At 56.1% G+C, this 16,611-nt stretch overlaps 4 protein-coding genes across 6 annotated transcripts; 3 read left to right on the top strand and 1 right to left on the bottom strand.

The window, feature by feature from the left end:
• The first annotated feature begins 934 nt into the window (after positions 1 to 934).
• Positions 935 to 3,364, top strand: LTA (lymphotoxin alpha). 2 transcript variants are annotated; one of them, XM_025862492.2, is made up of 4 exons: positions 935 to 1,507; positions 1,791 to 1,895; positions 1,982 to 2,087; positions 2,330 to 3,364. In XM_025862492.2, exons 2-4 carry the CDS (start codon positions 1,800 to 1,802, stop codon positions 2,740 to 2,742), a joined length of 615 nt encoding a protein of 204 aa, XP_025718277.1. In that variant the 5' UTR covers positions 935 to 1,507; positions 1,791 to 1,799; the 3' UTR covers positions 2,743 to 3,364. The 2 variants fall into 2 exon arrangements, with proteins under 2 accessions (XP_025718277.1, XP_025718276.1); XM_025862491.2 differs by having other exon boundaries at positions 936 to 1,388.
• A 1,511-nt stretch (positions 3,365 to 4,875) lies between these two features.
• TNF (tumor necrosis factor) lies at positions 4,876 to 7,570 on the top strand. Its single transcript, XM_025862490.2, has 4 exons — positions 4,876 to 5,277; positions 5,763 to 5,808; positions 5,996 to 6,043; positions 6,341 to 7,570. Exons 1-4 carry the CDS (start codon positions 4,876 to 4,878, stop codon positions 6,760 to 6,762), a joined length of 918 nt encoding a protein of 305 aa, XP_025718275.2. The 3' UTR covers positions 6,763 to 7,570.
• Positions 7,571 to 9,800: 2,230 nt separating this feature from the next.
• LTB (lymphotoxin beta) lies at positions 9,801 to 13,437 on the bottom strand. The gene is made up of 5 exons (XM_025862563.2): positions 13,340 to 13,437; positions 11,558 to 12,137; positions 11,090 to 11,141; positions 10,852 to 10,923; positions 9,801 to 10,421 (listed from the first exon to the last, which is right to left on the bottom strand). The coding sequence occupies exons 2-5, from the start codon at positions 11,720 to 11,722 to the stop codon at positions 9,967 to 9,969; spliced, it is 744 nt and encodes a 247-aa protein (XP_025718348.1). The 5' UTR covers positions 11,723 to 12,137; positions 13,340 to 13,437; the 3' UTR covers positions 9,801 to 9,966.
• Positions 13,438 to 15,021: 1,584 nt separating this feature from the next.
• Positions 15,022 to 16,594, top strand: LST1 (leukocyte specific transcript 1). Of its 2 annotated transcripts, none has more exons than XM_025862573.2 (4): positions 15,022 to 15,162; positions 15,532 to 15,633; positions 15,883 to 15,905; positions 16,382 to 16,594. In XM_025862573.2, the coding sequence occupies exons 1-4, from the start codon at positions 15,153 to 15,155 to the stop codon at positions 16,514 to 16,516; spliced, it is 270 nt and encodes an 89-aa protein (XP_025718358.1). In that variant the 5' UTR covers positions 15,022 to 15,152; the 3' UTR covers positions 16,517 to 16,594. The 2 variants fall into 2 exon arrangements, with proteins under 2 accessions (XP_025718358.1, XP_073740927.1); XM_073884826.1 differs by having other exon boundaries at positions 16,362 to 16,594.
• The last annotated feature ends 17 nt before the right edge of the window (positions 16,595 to 16,611 follow it).

Genomic DNA, 16,611 nt, shown 5'->3' with positions numbered 1-16,611 from the left:
AAGAAGCCAAACCCAAACAGTACATTCTGTGTGACTTCATTTATATGACATTCAAAAGCAGGAAAAACTAATCTATGGTGATAGAGGTCAGAAAGTGGTTGGTTATCTTTGGAGGGTATCAACTGGGAGAGGGGCATGAGAGAACCCTCTGGGGACCTGAAAATATGTTGAACTGAGGGGTGGCTACATGGCTATAAACAGATGGAAAAGGTCACCAGGCTGTAAACTTAAGAGACGTGCACCTTACTGTACCTAAGTTGAAAGGGGGAAATCTTAAACAGTATCCGGGCTCTGCAATTGCAGCTTCCAGATAAGCCCTTTGGTTGTCCCCACCCTACCCTAGCTCACCACCCTCAAGCTCCTCCTGTGTGGCCTTCCCTGGAGAGAGCTTTGGAAATTGCTACGTTCCTCAATCCCAGAGTATGTGTTTGTTTGGGGTTATATAAATCTGACCTGGGGTGCCTAGGTGGCTCAGTCAGTTAAGCGTCTGCCTTGGGCTCAGGTCATGACCCCGGGGTCCTGGGATCGAGTCCCACATCGGGCTCCCTGCTCAGCGGGGAGTCTGCTTGGAATTCTCCCTCTCCCTCTCCTGCCCCTCCCCCCAAATAAACAAATAAATAAATAAAATCTTTAAAAAAATAATAAATCTGATCCGCGGAGGCCACCCGAGGACATCCTTCAGGAGTGAGATGAGACCTCAGCCTACATGAATGCATGGCAACATCTCTCAGTAGGGGAACCATGACATTTATCTTCCCATCCAGGACACTTGTGGGAACAAAAGGGAGATCCATGAACATTTTCACCAGGACGACAAGCATAAACCAGAATGTCCAGGGCAAAGGGGTATATAATGCAACTTCTTGATAGAAAACCTGCCAGACGACCAGGAAAGTACACATACTGGGACGAGGGTGACTTGAACCATTTGGGACAAAGATGGGGGTAGAAGAGGAGGAAATGGGCACAGAGAGTAGCCTGTAATCAACCAAGGGTGCAGAGGTGTTATATATAATCGCTCTTCAGGGAACCGGGCCTCCAGCCCACGCCCCAGCTGCTCCCCCCGCCCTCCTCCCCGAATTGACTGTCCCTTCTCTGGAACTCCTAAGCCTGACCCCGCTCCCTGGCCCTCCCAGCCCACGGTTCCCCTGACCCCGCTCCCTTTCCCAGAACTCAGTCGTCTGAGCCCCCAGTCTGTGGTTCACTCCTGGGCCTCAGCCTTTCCTGCCTTCGACTGAAACGGCGGCATCTTCTCAGCCCTGGGGGCTTCCCCGGGGCCCAGCCCGGGGCCTAGAACCCGCCCGCCGCCTGCCACGCCGCCACGCTGCCACCGCCGCTTCCTCTATAAAGGGACCCAGGCGTCCAGGCCCAGGGGCCCCGCATAGCAGGTGAGACTCTCCCGGCCCGTCTCCTCCTCGGGCTGCCCGGCGCTGGACTCCCCTGGGCACCCCGCCCCTCCGCCCGCGCCGCGGCCCCTCCCGTGCCGCCTGCCTGGGGCCGGGCCCCGGTGGGTTCCGAGCGGTTTGTTCCCCTCTCTCGGAGTCTTCATCAGCCGATCTTTGTTCTCTCTGTCTCTGTCACACGTTCTCTGTTTCTGCCACGATCCCTCTCTGTTCCCTTCCCGTGTCTGTTTCTCTTTCTGTGGCCCCCCTGCTCACATTGGGGTTTTCCGGCCGGCACCTTGTCCCCTTCTCTCCTCTGTGGCCCTGGCTCTGCCGTGGCTGTCTCCGCGGGCAGGAGGCCCGTCACCGCCCCGGGCCCCGCCCCGCTCACTGTCTCTCTCCCCGCAGGTTCTCCCCATGACACCACCTGGACGGCTCTACCTCCTGAGGGTGTGCAGCGCCCCCCTCCTCCTCCTTCTGGGGCTGCTGCTGGCCCTGCCGCCTGAGGCCCAGGTGAGGCAGCAGGAGAATGGGGGCTGCAGGGGTGGCCCCGCCAAACTTTGGGCCCTAGAGCCACGCTCCACCCTCTTGTCCCCTAGGGGCTTCCTGGTGTGGGCAGCTCACCCTCAGCCCCCCGGACTGCCTACCAGCACCCTCAGAAGCACTTCGCACCAGGCACCCTCAAACCTGCTGCTCATCTTATTGGTAAACATCACCTGGCCGCCCGGACATGTCGCCCCCAGCTCTCCTCCTATGCCCCCTTCAAGGGACCAAGCATCTATTGCACCTCCCTCCCAGCTCCCCCATCCCCCAGAACAGAGGTACCCCACTCCCGTCTGTCCTCTCAGCCATCCCCCAGGAACTCGGCCCAGCACCTACATCCTCAGGGATTAAGAGTGCTGACCCCCAGGTTCTCAACCTCTCGCATCCCTTCTGGCTCTTCCTAGGAGACCCCAGCACCCAGAACTCACTGCGCTGGAGAGCAAACACGGATCGTGCCTTCCTCCGCCATGGCTTCTCTTTGAGCAACAATTCCCTCCTGGTCCCCACCAGTGGCCTCTACTTTGTCTACTCCCAGGTGGTCTTCTCTGGGGAAGGCTGCTTTCCCAAGGCCACCCCCACCCCTCTCTACCTGGCCCATGAGGTCCAGCTCTTCTCCTCCCAGTACCCTTTCCACGTGCCTCTCCTCAGTGCTCAGAAGTCCGTGTGCCCAGGGCCACAGGGACCTTGGGTGCGCTCCGTGTACCAGGGAGCTGTGTTCCTGCTCACCCAGGGAGATCAGCTCTCCACTCACACAGATGGCGTCTCCCACCTACTCCTCAGCCCCAGTAGTGTCTTCTTTGGAGCCTTTGCTCTGTAGAAAAATCCAGAAAAAAAAAAATAATTGATTTCAAGATCTCCTCCCCATTTTGCCTCCATTCCGACCACTTCAAGGGTCACCGCGCCTCTCTTTTGATCCTTCCAATAGCCTCAAGTCTCCCCTGCTCGCGTTACCTGGCGCTTCCAAAGAAGGAATTCTGGGCACCCCAGGGGACCATACCTCCTTTCAGCAAACCCCAATGCTAGGCTGAGGATTTCAAGTCTGCCTAGAAATTCCTGCCCAAAGCTCTTCCTCTGTCCTGCCAGTCGAAGGAGGACCTAGCCCTGGACATGGAGGGGTCAGACGCCGGGGGAAGCTTGGGAGGACGGCAGAGAGGCAGGGGAGGGGGAATTATTTATGCAGGGGAAAACTTAAATTATTTATTTATGGAGATTGGAGGGAAGGGAATAACAGAGGGCCACCGGAAGAGAGAGAAATATGCCTAAGAGATGAAGAGCAAGAGAACATTTGGCATAAGGATAACACAGTGAAAGAGAAGACAAGTGGGGCTGAGACACTGGGGAGCTCTAGAAGGAAGCAAAAAACTCTTCAGGTCCAACCACTGCTTGACTAAACACCCCATGAGGAGACATCTGCACCTTCGATGAAGCCCAATAAACCTCTTTTCTCTGAAATACTGTCTATGTCTGTCTGTCTGGGAGGGGAGAATTTCCCAGGTCTCCCAGAAATGGAAGGAGGACAGGGCCTCAGAAGAGACAGGAACTGTGGGCCACAAGGAGACGAAGGGGCCTTAGGAGCTCTGGGGAGATGTGGTGGAATCACAGGGGTGAGGCAGCCCGACCATGGCAGGGAAACCAAAGGATAAGCTGGGAAGAAAAAGGTAAAATGGGGGCCCAAGGTCTGGAGGAGTGGAAGTCAGGGCACCACTGGCAGATATGGCCACGTGTAGAGAGGCTCTGGGGAATGGGGGTTACAGGGGTCCTCTGGGGAGAAGTGACCACACCAAAGGGTGTTCAGGACTATGGGGGTGGACATGGGGATCCTCTGGAAGAATGGAGTGGGAGACCCCCAAGGCTGGGGGGATGGGGAATACAGGAGACGTTTCAGGAGACATGGTCACACAGAGGGGCTCTGAGGGCTAGGGCTATCTCCAGAAATCCGGAGGGCACTAGAGGTCTTTGGGATACATGGCTACACCCAGGGGCTCTGACAGATGGGGCCTTCATGCAAAACTCAGGGCCTCAGATTCCCTTGGAAGCCAAGATTGAAACCAGCACTGCTGAGTCCCTGGTCAGAATGAAAGGAGAAGGCCTGCCCTCATGGGGTTCGTGAATTCCCAGGGTTGCTTTCGCTCCCACTGGGGCTGTCCCAAGCGTGTCCCCGCCATTTACCGCCCCCTCCCCAGCCCTTTCAGAGACCCCATCCACATCCCCCGCCTCAAGCTCCCTTCTCTCAAGCTCCTTTTTTTTTTTTTTTTTAAAGATTTTATTTATTTATTTGACAGAGAGAGACACAGCGAGAGAGGGAACACAAGCAGGGGGTAGTGGGAGAGGGGGAAGCCGGCTTCCCGCGGAGCAGGGAGCCGGATGCGGGGCTCGATCCCAGGACCACGGGATCATGACCTAAGCTGAAAGCAGACACTTAACAGCTGAGCCACCCAGGCGCCCCTCTCAAGCTCCTTTTTCCCCCAGGGACCCAAACACATGTCTCAGGACCCAGCAGAGCTTTCCCCCCACGTTTTCTCCCCATCAAGGTGTCGGCTTTCTGAAGCCCCTCCCACGTCTAGCTCTACACCTACCTAAGTCCAGTCTGGAAATCAGAGGAACAGACCACAGACCTGAGCCTCAAAAAAAAAAAAAAAAAAGGAGGGAATGGAAATTGGGGGCAGAGGGAAACTGGGGTCCAGCCTCCAGGGTCCTACATACACCGCAGTGACTGGCCCAGCAAGCCCCCCTCAGCATCCGAGTGGGGCGGGTAGGAAGTATCCTTGATGCCTGGGTGTCCCCAACTTTCCAAACCCCCGCCCCCGCGATGGAGAAGAAACCGAGACAGAAGGTGTAGGGCCCACTACCGCTTCCTCCAGATGAGCTCATGGGTTTCTCCACCAAGGAAGTTTTCCGCTGGTTGAATGAGAGCCTTTCCCCGCCCTCTTCTCGCCCCACGGGTATATAAATGCAGCTGTTTGCACACCCAGCCAGCAGAAGCTCCCTCAGCGAGGACATCAGGGCACCGGCCAGGAGAGAGAGAAGCAACTCCAGACCCCCTGCAAATAACCTCTCAGACGACACACCCCCAGACAAGCAGCCAGGCGATTCTCTCCCTCTAATACCCACTGCCCCAGGGCTCTACCATCTCCCAACTGGACCGAGCCCCGCTGGGAAGAACGCCATGAGCACTGAAAGCATGATCCGGGACGTGGAGCTGGCCGAGGAGGCACTCCCCGAGAAGGCAGGGGGCCCCCAGGGCTCCAGAAGGTGCTTGTGCCTCAGCCTCTTCTCCTTCCTCCTGGTTGCAGGGGCCACCACGCTCTTCTGCCTGCTGCACTTCGGAGTGATCGGCCCCCAGAGGGAAGAGGTGAGCGCCCCAGCAGGCTCGGCTCATTCTCAGGGGGTCGGGGAAAGAGGTGTGCTGATGGGGACCGGTGAGAGAGAAAACGTGGAGAAAGCTGGGGAGGCAGAAAGGGCCATGGAGAGAGATGGGGAAAGAGAGAGAGGGAGGGAGCTCACTGAATGCTTCTCGAATGAACGAACGAGCCCGCAGACATGTGGAGAAATGTGGGGAGAGATGTGGGGAGAGGGATGGGAACAGAACAAGTGATATGAATAAAGATGGTGAGACAGAAAGATGTGGACGATATGAGAGAGATAAGGAGAGATGTGAGGGAAGAGATAAGGAAAGATGAAGATAGGGTGTCTACTCGTGGAGGACACTCAGTGAAAGTGTTGTGCAAGGACTGAATGGTGAGAGAAAACTAGAGTACGAGCTACAGAAGCAGCCTGGCTGTTTCTCATTTAGGGGTGACTTGCTCTGATGCTAAATCTCCTTCTTCTCTCCAACAGCTCCCAGATGGCCTCCAACTAATCAACCCTCTGGCCCAGACAGTCAGTAAGTGTCTCCAAAAGCCTCTCCCCTAATTCTGCGCTTGGGTGGCGGTGGGGGTTGGTCCCGGGATAGCAGCAGTGGGGGAAATTCAGGGTTTTGGTTGGAGGGGAGGAGGCACGGAGGTCAAAGGAGCGGATCTCTCCCAGGAAGCTTAAGGGTCTCACCGTTTTCTTTCTTCTTTCCTCCTCAGAATCATCTTCTCGAACTCCAAGTGACAAGCCTGTAGCTCATGTTGTAGGTAAGAGCTCTGAGGACTCAGCCGGCGGGCAGTGAAGCAGATAGGATGTGGAGGGATAGGATTTGGGGGCTGAACTCAGGCTGAGGGTGGGCAGACCTTGGAGATGGTATGAGAGGGACTCGCCGGCCTTGAGGGGGATACTCAGAAGCTTGTGGCCAGATGGGAGGTGGGAAGACCGACAGAGGGGACAGGAACCGGATGTGGAGGGGTGTGCAGAACTTGAGGGCCAGGATGTGGAGAGTGGAACTGACAGGGTCGCACTGACTCACCGCTCCCTCCTTCTCCCCTTCCCTCCAGCGAACCCCGAAGCTGAGGGGCAACTCCAGTGGCTGAACCGGCGTGCCAATGCCCTCCTGGCCAATGGTGTGGAGCTGACAGACAACCAGCTAATAGTGCCATCAGACGGGCTGTACCTCATCTACTCCCAGGTCCTCTTCAAGGGCCAAGGATGCCCTTCCACCCATGTGCTCCTCACCCACACCATCAGCCGCTTCGCCGTCTCCTACCAGACCAAGGTCAACCTCCTCTCTGCCATCAAGAGCCCTTGCCAAAGGGAGACCCCAGAGGGGACTGAGGCCAAGCCCTGGTACGAGCCCATCTACCTGGGAGGGGTCTTCCAACTGGAGAAGGGTGATCGACTCAGCGCTGAGATCAACCTGCCTGACTATCTCGACTTTGCCGAGTCCGGGCAGGTCTACTTTGGAATCATTGCCCTGTGAGGGCGCGGGACGTCCATCCTTGCCCACCTCAACCCCTTTTATTATCTACTCCCTCTGACCCCCCCCACCCCCTTCTGGCTTAGAAAGAGAATTAGGGGCTCAGGGCTGGGCCCCAAGCTTAGAACTTTAAACAACAACACTTACAAACCTAAGATCCAGGGATGTGTGACCAGGACACTGGAGCATTGGCCCCTACCAAGAATGCAAACTGGGGCTTCCAGCGCTCACTGGAGACCTCAGGTTTGGATCCCTCAATGCAACCTGGAACACTTGGAATGTGGGGATCAGGGAACCTTTAGTTCTGGCTGGAACACTTCAGAACGTCCCTTGAGAAGATCTCACCTAGAACCTGACATGAGTGGACCTCAGGCGTCCCTTTCTTTAAATGTTTCCAGACTCTTCCTGAGAAGGAAAGCCCAGCCCCTCCCACATGGGGCCAGGTCTCTCTATTTATGTTTGCACTTGTGATTATTTATTATTTATTTATTATTTATTTATTTACTGATGAATGTATTTATTTGGGAGGTTGGGGTGTCCTGGGAGACCGAATGTAGGGGCTGCCTTGGCTCAGACATGTTTTCTGTGAAAACGGAGCTGAACTCTAAGGCTGTTCCCACCTGGCCTCCTGGCCTCTGTGCCTCCTTTTGCTTATGTTTTTCAAAAATATTTATCTGATCCAATTATCTAAATAATGCTGATTTGGTGACTGACTGTCGCTACATCGCTGAACCTCTGCTCCCCAGGGGAGTTATGTCTGTAACCGCCCTACTGGTCAGTGGCGAGAAATAAAACGTGCTTAAAAAAGAAACACCGTCTCTTTCTTGGAATTAATTCTGCATCTTCCTCTCCTTGGGGGTGGGAGGCCACTCCCTAAAGTCCTCTCTCTACAAGCCTGAACCTAGGGCACCTGGGTGGCTCAGTGTGTTGGGCGTCCGACTCTTGATTTTGGCTCAGGTCATGATCTCAGGCTGGTGGGATGGAGCCCCCGAGTCTCAGCTGGGAGTCTGCTTCTCTCCCTCTCCCTCTGCCCCTCCCTCGGCTCACTCGCATGTGCACGCGCTCTCTCTCTCTCACTCTTTCTCTCAAATAGATGAATAAATCTTAAAAATAAAAAAATCCCTGAACCCATAAAATAAATACAAATAAAAGTTAAAAAAAAAAAAAAAGATCCCTGAACACAGTTCCCACTCCGGGGACTACTGGGGCTCTGGAGACCCTGCATATAACAAAGCCCTGGCAAATAGGCCCCTCCCCCAGGAAACTGGAGCCTGAACCTAATTACCTCTCCCTCAGGGCATGGGAATTTCCGACTCTGGGAATTCCAATGGGGAAGTCCTGCACCTCAAGTGCCCAGGTGAGATTTCCTGCTGTTCCTGCTGTTGCAGCCTGAGAGAGAGAGTCTGGGAAGGGTCACATTCTCAGGCACCTGAATCACAGCCAAAGGACTTCCAGACCTTCAGGCATCAGGGCTCCAAATTGCCTGATCCCAGGCTCCCCCAGCAGCCCTAACTGTACAACCTGAATCAGTTACTGAGCCTCATCTCCCCATGAAGACAGGACCACCTCCCGCATATGGGGCCACAAGAGAAGAGAAGACCTAAGCTACATCAGAGCGCCCAGCATAGCACTTGGCAGAGTAAGCACTCAGTGAATTCTGACTTTCTTCCTTTGTCCAGCCACCAGCCGTTCTATCTGCTTCTGTCTCTCAGTGAGTGGAATTGAAGAGACGAAAGAAAATTTAAAAACAGGAATTGGATGCGAGTGAAGGACTCACAAGCCAGCTCTCACATATGTTCTTGGTGAATGATGAGGGGAGGGTCATGAGCTAGATGGGCTGGAAAGAGAAAAGCACCCTCTCTCCTCAGGAAAGTTCTTCTGGACACAGAGTCACACACAAATATGGAGTCAGAAATGAAGATGCAGGGACGCCTGAGTGGCTCAGTCGGTTAAGGGTCTGCCTTCGGCTCAGGTCATGGTCCCGGGGTCCTGGGATCGAGCCCCACATCGGGCTCCCTGCTCCGCGGGAAGCCTGCTTCTCCCTCTCCCTCTGCCCCTGCTCGTGTTCCCTCTCTCGCCGCTGTCTCTCTCTGTCAAATAAATAAATAAATAAATAAATAAATAAATAAATAAATAAAATCTTAAAAAAAAAAAAAAAGAAAAGAAATGAAGACCCAGAGAGTTGGAGTCCCCACCAGGTTCAGAAGTTGGGGTTTCCTTCCTGCCAGGCTGCTGGGCAGGGGAAAATTGTGTGGTATGCCGCAGGGGTGGGGTGACCCACTGGGGTGACCTAGATAGGGCCTTGGGTCCCTCTCTGCCTCCCTCAGCCTGGAGCTGAAAGTCGGTCATGGAGTGCTTGGGGTGTGGGGGCTGCTGTTACTCACCCTGGGGCCCCCACACTTGCCAACGTGCGGAAAGCGGACCAGAGGGGTGAACAAGAGGTGAAGACCTTCCATCTCACCCTGGATAGGGCCAAGGGCCCCAGAGTTTCTCCCTCTCCTCCCCAGCTTCACCCTGGTGTCCCAGGCCCTAACTTTTGGCCTCCTCCCTCACACCCAATGAGCTCTGTGTTCTTCCTTGGAGGACAGTGGACTGTGGGTAGTGGCTAACGGGGCTTTCAGGCAGCCAGGCAGGCAGCAGGGAAGAAGTACTAGGCCCTCAGGGCCTTATTCCTTCTCCCCAGCCTGGTTCCTCAGAACGGGGCTGGCCTTCCCCTGTCAGGATTCCTGTCACTGACGGGAGGGACCCAAGAGAAAAGAATGCAGGTAGAGTCTGGTGAGGCCTCGGAGGATCTGCGAAGAAGGAGGCTTAGAGATGCTTTCGGTTTGAGGGGATCCCCTTCTTCCACCTTCCCACTGGGCTAATGCCGGGGCAAGTTCATTCAGAGACAGGAGGTGGGTGGGAAACCAGCGGATCTCCTTCTCAGAGGGCAGAGGCCATGGGAAGTGGTGTGAATTGTTTCGAGCAACCAGAATTAGAGACTATGTAACGACCCCTTGCGTACCCACCCTGAATCAAGACATGGGAGCACCTGGACACCCTTGTTCGGCAGCACTAAAGCTTTACATTCTTTATTTTCTTCAGGCTCGCGATCAGTTTCCAGACAGTCTCCTGCATTTTCCCCACTGCCACGGGGTCCCTGGAGTCTGGGTCCCCAATATCTGGGCTGAGTCACACGTCCCTACCAGGCAGTCGTTTATCCCCGCCTCACCCCACCATCACCGCCCCGAAGAAGGTCTTCCCTCTCCTGTAGTCCACCATATCGGGGTGACTGATGTTGACGTACACCCTCTCGCCCCTCCGGAGCTGCACCAGGCCGCCGAAGCCCACACTCGTGTACCAGAGGGGCCCGTACTCGCGCGTCCGGGCCGGGTCCAAGACCGGGGTGACGGTCTCTGCGCCCTCGAGCAGCAGCTCCGGCGTCCCCGGCCCATAGGCGCCCCCCGCCCGGTACAGCCGGCTGCGCAGCGTGACCGAGCGGTCCGGCAGGCCCCCGCCGGCAGGGGGCGCCCGGCCCCGGTAGCCGACGTGACAGTAGAGGTAGTAGAGGCCGTCCTGCGGGAGCGCCAGCCCCTCGGCGCCCGAGAACTGCGTCCCGCTCCTCAGAAACGCCTCTTCTTTCTTCGCCTCCCAGCCTAGCCCCTGCCCCTTCGTCCAAGCGCCTGCGGAGAAACGGGGGCCTGTCGGCGCTCGGGAAGACGATCCTGGAGGAAGGATCCAGGCCCGGGACTTCCGGGGGGGGGGGGGGGGGGGGGGGGGGGGGGCTCTTAACCCCCTGCCGGAGCCGAGCCGAGCCGGGGGCGGGGCGAGGGCGCGCGGCGCCCCCTCTGCTGTGATTTGGGGGAGGGGACCAAGGGCACCCGAGTGCGGGGTGCGGAGCGCGGTGGTGGGGCGGTGGGGAAGATCCAGGCGGGGTTTGGACAGCTCCAGGAGGGAAGCAAGAAGATGGATTGCGGGAGGAGCGGAAGGTGGGCACTTTAGGGACCAGAGGTGGTGAAGCAGGTCGGAAACCGAGTCCTGCAGTGACAGAGCAAAGGGACTCTAACGGTGGGCAGCAGCGCCGGTCCCTTGGACTACCTATGAGATCCTTACCTATGAGGTGGGCGGCTGGGAGCCTGGAGCTGAAATCTGTTTCTGCCTCCTCCTCTGGCAGCTCCTGTGACCCTGGAAGAGGGGGAAGAGTCTACGATTGGGGGCCAGGGCGGCCTTCCATGCATGGTCCCCCTGAGAGGACAGGGCGCCAGGGCGGGATTCCCGGGGATGCAGATGGATGGGAGCTGGGCATCCCTGAAGGGCTGGAGCAGGGGAGGGGGAGATGGTCTGCTCTTACCCAATCGCTGCTGGGCCTGGGCCCGTGCCCCCGGGTCAGTCGTCCCTGTAACCTGGGTGGGTGGGGTCACAGTGCCCAGAGTTCAGTGTTCGCTGATGCCAACCCCACCCCTCCCAACGCAGACCCAAGCTCCAGGCCTGGGGTCTTTCCTACCAGTCCCACCCCCAACACACATCTCCCTGGGAGGGAGAGCAAGCGAGGCATAGGTACTCAGACCCCGGGGCCTGAGTATGTCTTGGGAAGAGGAGAGGAGACAGCCAGACAACCAGGAAGGAACCTGGAGCTTTCAGGACACAACAGCATCGCGGGAACAGTGGAAAGAGGACCAGCAAAGAGGCAGACAAGGCATCCCTGCCAGGGACAGCCAAGCCAACTGAGCAGGATGAGACAAGAGAGCCCCAGGCGTAGCTAGAGGTAAGTGAGCATCAGCAGCACGCAACCCCTGCAGGGCTGGTCGCAGCTACTCACCAGTCCTCGTCCCTGCTCCTGGGGCACCAAGGCCAGCACAGCCAGGACTGTGATAGGCACAGCCAGCAGCAGGGTCACCAGGGAAGTGGCTCCTGCCACAGCCAGCAGGAGGCAGCCCTTTCCCTGGGGCCTCCTACCCCGGCCCTCTAGCCCCAGGGCCCCCATTGAGACTGAGCCAAGACCAGGGCAGGGGGGCTTTCATACCTCAGGGGTGGGGCCACCCCCTCCCCATAGACCCACACACCTGGCTGGGACTTTCCGCACACCCCTGCTCCCCTCACCCAGCTTCCTGTTTACCCAGAGCTGGGGTGGGGCAGCTGGATGCCCGGGTTCTCTGAACTGGGGAAGAAGTTGGGGTGAAGTGACAGGCTTGTAGCGTAGAGCTGGAGGGGGCCTTAGAGATCTGGTTCAGCAGGGAGGGAAACTGAGGCCCAGGGAGGGCCAGTAGCTTACAGAGAGTCAGGCAGCAGAGCGGCGCGAGGAGAACACCGCACACCAGATTTCCAGGGCGGTCTGCGTTCTACACCCCAGTGGTGGGTGCTGGGAAGGAGGGCTGTGTCCACATCCCTGAGGTCAAGGGCTGGAATAGGACGAGAACTGAGGTCTTGAGAGATGGATATCCAGGTCCCTGAGAAGAACTTATGCCAGCACCAGACCAAATCTCCTCCTTCCATTCCCTCATTCACCCCTAACCCCCAGAGCTTGGTGAGAAGCAGAGTTAAGCCAGTCCACAGAAATAGCAGCTGAAAGGGGCCTCAGCCTCTCCACTGACTATTGACTCACTGAGGAGGGATGGAAATGAGCATTACCTCCCTTGCTCCACAGAGGGTAGGTGGGAGAGCAATAGGGCACGGCCCCACCCTCAAAGAGCTTGCTGTCTAGAGTGAGCCCCATCCATTTAGCAGGTGCAGACTACATGTTTAGGAATAAATGAAGAAAGGACAAGTGAATGAATGAGGAAGCAAAACAGAGCAGCAACAAATGGTATGGTAGACAGTGCAGTGGGAGGAAAGACCAGGTCCAAGGAAGTTGGAGGTGGTCTCAGATCACGTCTCCTTCTTGATGACATCTCTGTGATTAGGGACTAATAATAATAATAATACAGCTATTATACAAATAGCACTTAGCAAGTGCTTGCCACTGATCTACACACTTTATATATAATAATTCCTTTAATCCTGACAAAAACCCTAAGAAGAAACTGAGGCACAGAGAGCTTAAGGAACTTATCGAAGGCCACACAGGAGTGGCAGAGTCAGGATTTGAACCCAGGCAGTCTGGCCCCAGAGCCTTGACCACAAGACAGTTTAAAAAAAAAAAAAAAAAAAAAACCCCGAGTACTGACTTCAGATTTGTACATTTTAATGTATGTAAATCTTGCCTCCCTCAAAAAAGAAATGGGGAAACAAAAGCTGGACTCGAGTCACTGATAAGCATGGTCAGAGGTTTAGGGGTAAAATGTGTACTGATGTTTGCAACTTTGAAAGTTATCCAAAAAATGAGATAGAGTGTTAGGTATGTGATAAAGCAAATATAGAAAACTGTCCATTTTAGAATGTAGGTGGTAGGGATATGTTCACTCTAAAATTATTTCAATTTTGTTCTGTGTGAACATTTTAACAATAAAATGTGTGGGAAAAAAACAAAACTGTGAATATTGTCCTGCTGTCCAACACGGGGAACATTGTAGATGGGGGAAGAGAGAAGAAATGCCAGAAAGTTTCTGAATTTGAAGAAGGAAATGCAAATGCATATGGACCCAGGCACAGATACCCTCCTTACCTCCTGCCCCCACATGAGCTCCCCAGTCTTCACTCTCCGTAAGGACTGGGTGTGCAATCTTCCAGCGCCCATCTCCCTCTCTATCTCAGTGCCACTAAGAGGCCTTCATCCAGGTCTCTGTCCAGAAGGTCTCGGATCACTGCCCTTGTGTGCCTAACATCAGAATGCTGCCTCCTACAGGCAGTCCACCGAGATTGCCCCCATTCTTTCCCAACACCAACTTGTCACCAGCTTTCTGTCCTAGACTATCAACAGTACTCATATACTCCTGTACATCTGTCTAGCCTAGCTGCCTCTGATTCTGTTCGTTAATCAGTCAAGTGCCCTGCCAGATACAGCCCCAGAACACCAGGCAAGTTACCCCAAATTTACCAGAGCTCCCACTCTGATGTGGGAGCCTGGGTGTGTGTCTACACGTACACATTGGGATCATGAGCTCTCAGCGGATGCAGTGTGAGGGATAATTGGGGAAAAACTAATCAGGGAAGGTACCTAGAGGAAGTATACACTCACTGACCACTTGCAGGATCAATAGGATGGCTGGAGATGTGGGGGATCATAGGCTTAGTTACAGTCCTCGGAGTCTGAAAGAAAAGATGTTGTAACCCTAACCTTCAAAGCCTAACTTCCTCTCCTGACGAAGCTAGGGAAGCATCCAGACTAGGGGAGACGTTAAGGCCAGAGGAGGGACAAGAATGTTTGAAGTGGCAACACCTCTCCACCCAGGCAGCTGCGGCCAGTCTGGAGTCTGTCTACCCACAGGCCACAGGCTCTGGATAAGCTGGGAGAGAGCAGGAGCCCTGGTAGGGAAAACGGGGCAGGGAGAGGCAGTCATACCCTGCAGTGAAGTGAAGCCAAGATGACGGAAGAGAGTATGACTTTGGGGTTCCCTGAGCCCTGGAGGCATCTGCTGTCCAGCCTCTGTCTCTGCTCCCAAAGAATTAAATACAATCCACTTCTGCCTCCACTTCCCCTCATGGCGACCACAGGTCCTCCTCTCCACCTGTTTCTGCTCCCCAACCCACCCACACACACACCCCAGCACTCCTCTTGAGCCCAGGAGGGTCCCAGTTTCCAGGCCCTGGTCAGTGCAGCTGGCTCTGGCGGCATGAAGTCGACAACCCCCCTCTTTGCCCTCAAACAGGAACCAGTGGTTGCAGGGCAGGAAGTGCCTGAGGGGAAGTTATGGGGCCCAGACGCTCCTCCATGCCCCACTTCAGCCCCAGCAGTATCTGTCCGTGGGAAGTGGCTCCCCACACCAGCCACATAGGGCCCTGCTCCCCAGAGCAGCTCTGGGCTGAGGGAGCGGCCCCAGCTGCCGGGTAGCTCCGTGTTTCACTGGTCCACACACACACCACCGGAAATCCTGGTTTCTCCTCCGTCAGCCCCTCACCAGAACCTAGAACTACCCAGTGCTGGAGAGGCCCCCATGAACCACCTAGCCAGCCTAAGGCAGAGGAAAAGGGGTGTGCTCTGGAGCTCTGGGGTTCCAGGCCAGCTCTGCCACTTCTAGGCTGAACCTTCTTGTAAGAGCCTCGACTCAAGTCTCAGATTCCTCACCAGGGAAACAGGCACCATAATACCCTACGTGGTGAGGGTTAGCAATGACAAAGGGAAAGTGCCCAGGTCAGGATTGGCACATCAGTGGGGCTCCTCAGCCCTAGAACAGTTGTAACAGAGGGCCCCGCACTTTACAGATGAGGAACTTGAGGCACGTGACTTGGCCCAGGCCATTTAGCCTAGCAGAGCAGGGCTAGGTTTCCCGACCTCCAGGTCAGTCGTCAGTGCTTGACCTAATGGCAGCTTGTAAGGCATGAACAAAGGTAAGGTAACCCACTGCACAAGGAGGGTCGAGGGTATACAGGGAACAGAGGTTAGAAAGCACTGTATGTGCATTCTTGAGTAGCTGGCCAGGGGACAACTGGTGCGGGTGGGCAAGGGACCTTATGGGGAGGCCCAGAGACAGCAGGGATGGCAGTGGGAAGCCTCTGAGGGGCGAGTGAGGTAACCGGTGAGAGATGGGCCCCTCTGCTAGGAGGCGAGGTAACCCGATCTGGGGTGAAGAATCTGAGTATGTTTTTCTGCCTCTAAAACTGTCGGAGAGCAGGGCTGAGATACCCATGGCCAACCAGGAGGATGGGGAGAGCCGAAGGGAGAAATGGGTCCCTGATACCTACCCCTTTTCCCTGCAGGTCTGTGCCCTTACCTATATGGCGGGAGCTTGGGGCTGGGGGGGCTCCTGCTCCTGGCTCTGGTCATTGTGTCCGCCTGTCTGTGTCGGCTCCATCGGAAAGGTGAGCTCCGTCGCCCACAGCGGTGCCGCGGGTCGCCCCCACCCACGCCCTTTCCTACTGCTTTCCCAGAAGTGCCCGTCAGTTCCCACCCGCCCTGGGAGAGGAAGGTGGGAGAGAGGAGACGAGAGTGTCCAAAGAGGGAGGCTGGGGTTCTGGCCATGGGAACCACAGAGATGTCAGCAACTGAGGAAACACCCTCTGGGGGGTGGGGTGGGGTGGGGGGCTGCTGAGCTTCTTCTTTTCTTCCAGTGAAGAGGCTGGAGAGAAGCTGGGTGAGTCTCGGGGCCGGGAAGCGGGTGATGGGGGCAAGAGGAGGCTGAGGGCTGAGGCGGGTGGAGGCAAGAAAAGCGAGGGAAAGCAGGGGAGGGGGCGGGGGGGGGGCATGAGAGAGCCGGAGAGGCGGAGAAAAAAGAGGCAGAAAGAGAGAAGAATGAGAAGAGCAGAGAGAAATGGTGTAGAGAAAGGAAAAGGGAATAAGACAGAAAGGAGAGAGAGGAGGAAACGAGAGAGAAATAGAGAGAATGAGAGAGATGCAGGGCAAGAGAAAGAGAGGGAGCATAAGAACAACAGAGACCCAGGGAGAAGAGGCAATGAGGGAGGAGAGCAGGGGCTCAGGAGGGCAGAGACAGAGGGCAGGGGCGCTGAGGAGGCAGTGAGGTACAGGGGGGGTGGGCAGCACCCTGCGGGAAGGACCGGGGGAGGGGTCTCCTCTGGTGACCTCCCAGCAGCACCTTCTCCCTGGCCCCAGGCCCAGCTCTCAGAGCAAGAGCTCCACTATGCATCTCTGCTGCCTGTGCCCTGGAGGGAGAGGCCTGACCTCAGCCACTGGGAAGATGCCAAGGAGGAACCCAGCACCGAATATGCCTGCATTGCCAAGAACTAAGCCACCGGAGCTCCCCCAGATGCCTCCCTGAATCCAGGCAGACCCTGTGGTCCACCCAGTAAAAACCATGTCCCGCCACCTTCTGTGTCTCAGGC

This window comes from Callorhinus ursinus, unplaced genomic scaffold (genome assembly GCF_003265705.2).
Source record: "Callorhinus ursinus isolate GAN/ISIS: 27379988/994484 unplaced genomic scaffold, GSC_fseal_2.0 scaffold59, whole genome shotgun sequence".
Lineage (NCBI taxonomy): Eukaryota > Metazoa > Chordata > Mammalia > Carnivora > Otariidae > Callorhinus > Callorhinus ursinus.
The sequence above is the reverse complement of the archived record's forward strand: the minus strand, read 5'-3'. Positions and strand labels throughout refer to the sequence as shown.

Coding starts and splice junctions, on each gene's coding strand:
- LTA (XM_025862492.2), top strand. CDS start 1,800: ATGACACCACCTGGACGGCTCTACCTCCTGAGGGTGTGCAGCGCCCCC. Junction 1,896..1,981: donor CCCTGCCGCCTGAGGCCCAG/GTGAGGCAGCAG, acceptor CTTGTCCCCTAG/GGGCTTCCTGGTGTGGGCAG. Junction 2,088..2,329: donor ACCTGCTGCTCATCTTATTG/GTAAACATCACC, acceptor GGCTCTTCCTAG/GAGACCCCAGCACCCAGAAC.
- TNF (XM_025862490.2), top strand. CDS start 4,876: ATGCAGCTGTTTGCACACCCAGCCAGCAGAAGCTCCCTCAGCGAGGAC. Junction 5,278..5,762: donor TCGGCCCCCAGAGGGAAGAG/GTGAGCGCCCCA, acceptor TCTCTCCAACAG/CTCCCAGATGGCCTCCAACT. Junction 6,044..6,340: donor GCCTGTAGCTCATGTTGTAG/GTAAGAGCTCTG, acceptor CCTTCCCTCCAG/CGAACCCCGAAGCTGAGGGG.
- LTB (XM_025862563.2), bottom strand. CDS start 11,722: ATGGGGGCCCTGGGGCTAGAGGGCCGGGGTAGGAGGCCCCAGGGAAAG. Junction 11,142..11,557: donor AGGAGCAGGGACGAGGACTG/GTGAGTAGCTGC, acceptor CCACCCACCCAG/GTTACAGGGACGACTGACCC. Junction 10,924..11,089: donor CCAGGCCCAGCAGCGATTGG/GTAAGAGCAGAC, acceptor CCCCTCTTCCAG/GGTCACAGGAGCTGCCAGAG.
- LST1 (XM_073884826.1), top strand. Junction 15,634..15,882: donor GTGTCGGCTCCATCGGAAAG/GTGAGCTCCGTC, acceptor CTTTTCTTCCAG/TGAAGAGGCTGGAGAGAAGC. Junction 15,906..16,361: donor AGAGGCTGGAGAGAAGCTGG/GTGAGTCTCGGG, acceptor ACCTCCCAGCAG/CACCTTCTCCCTGGCCCCAG.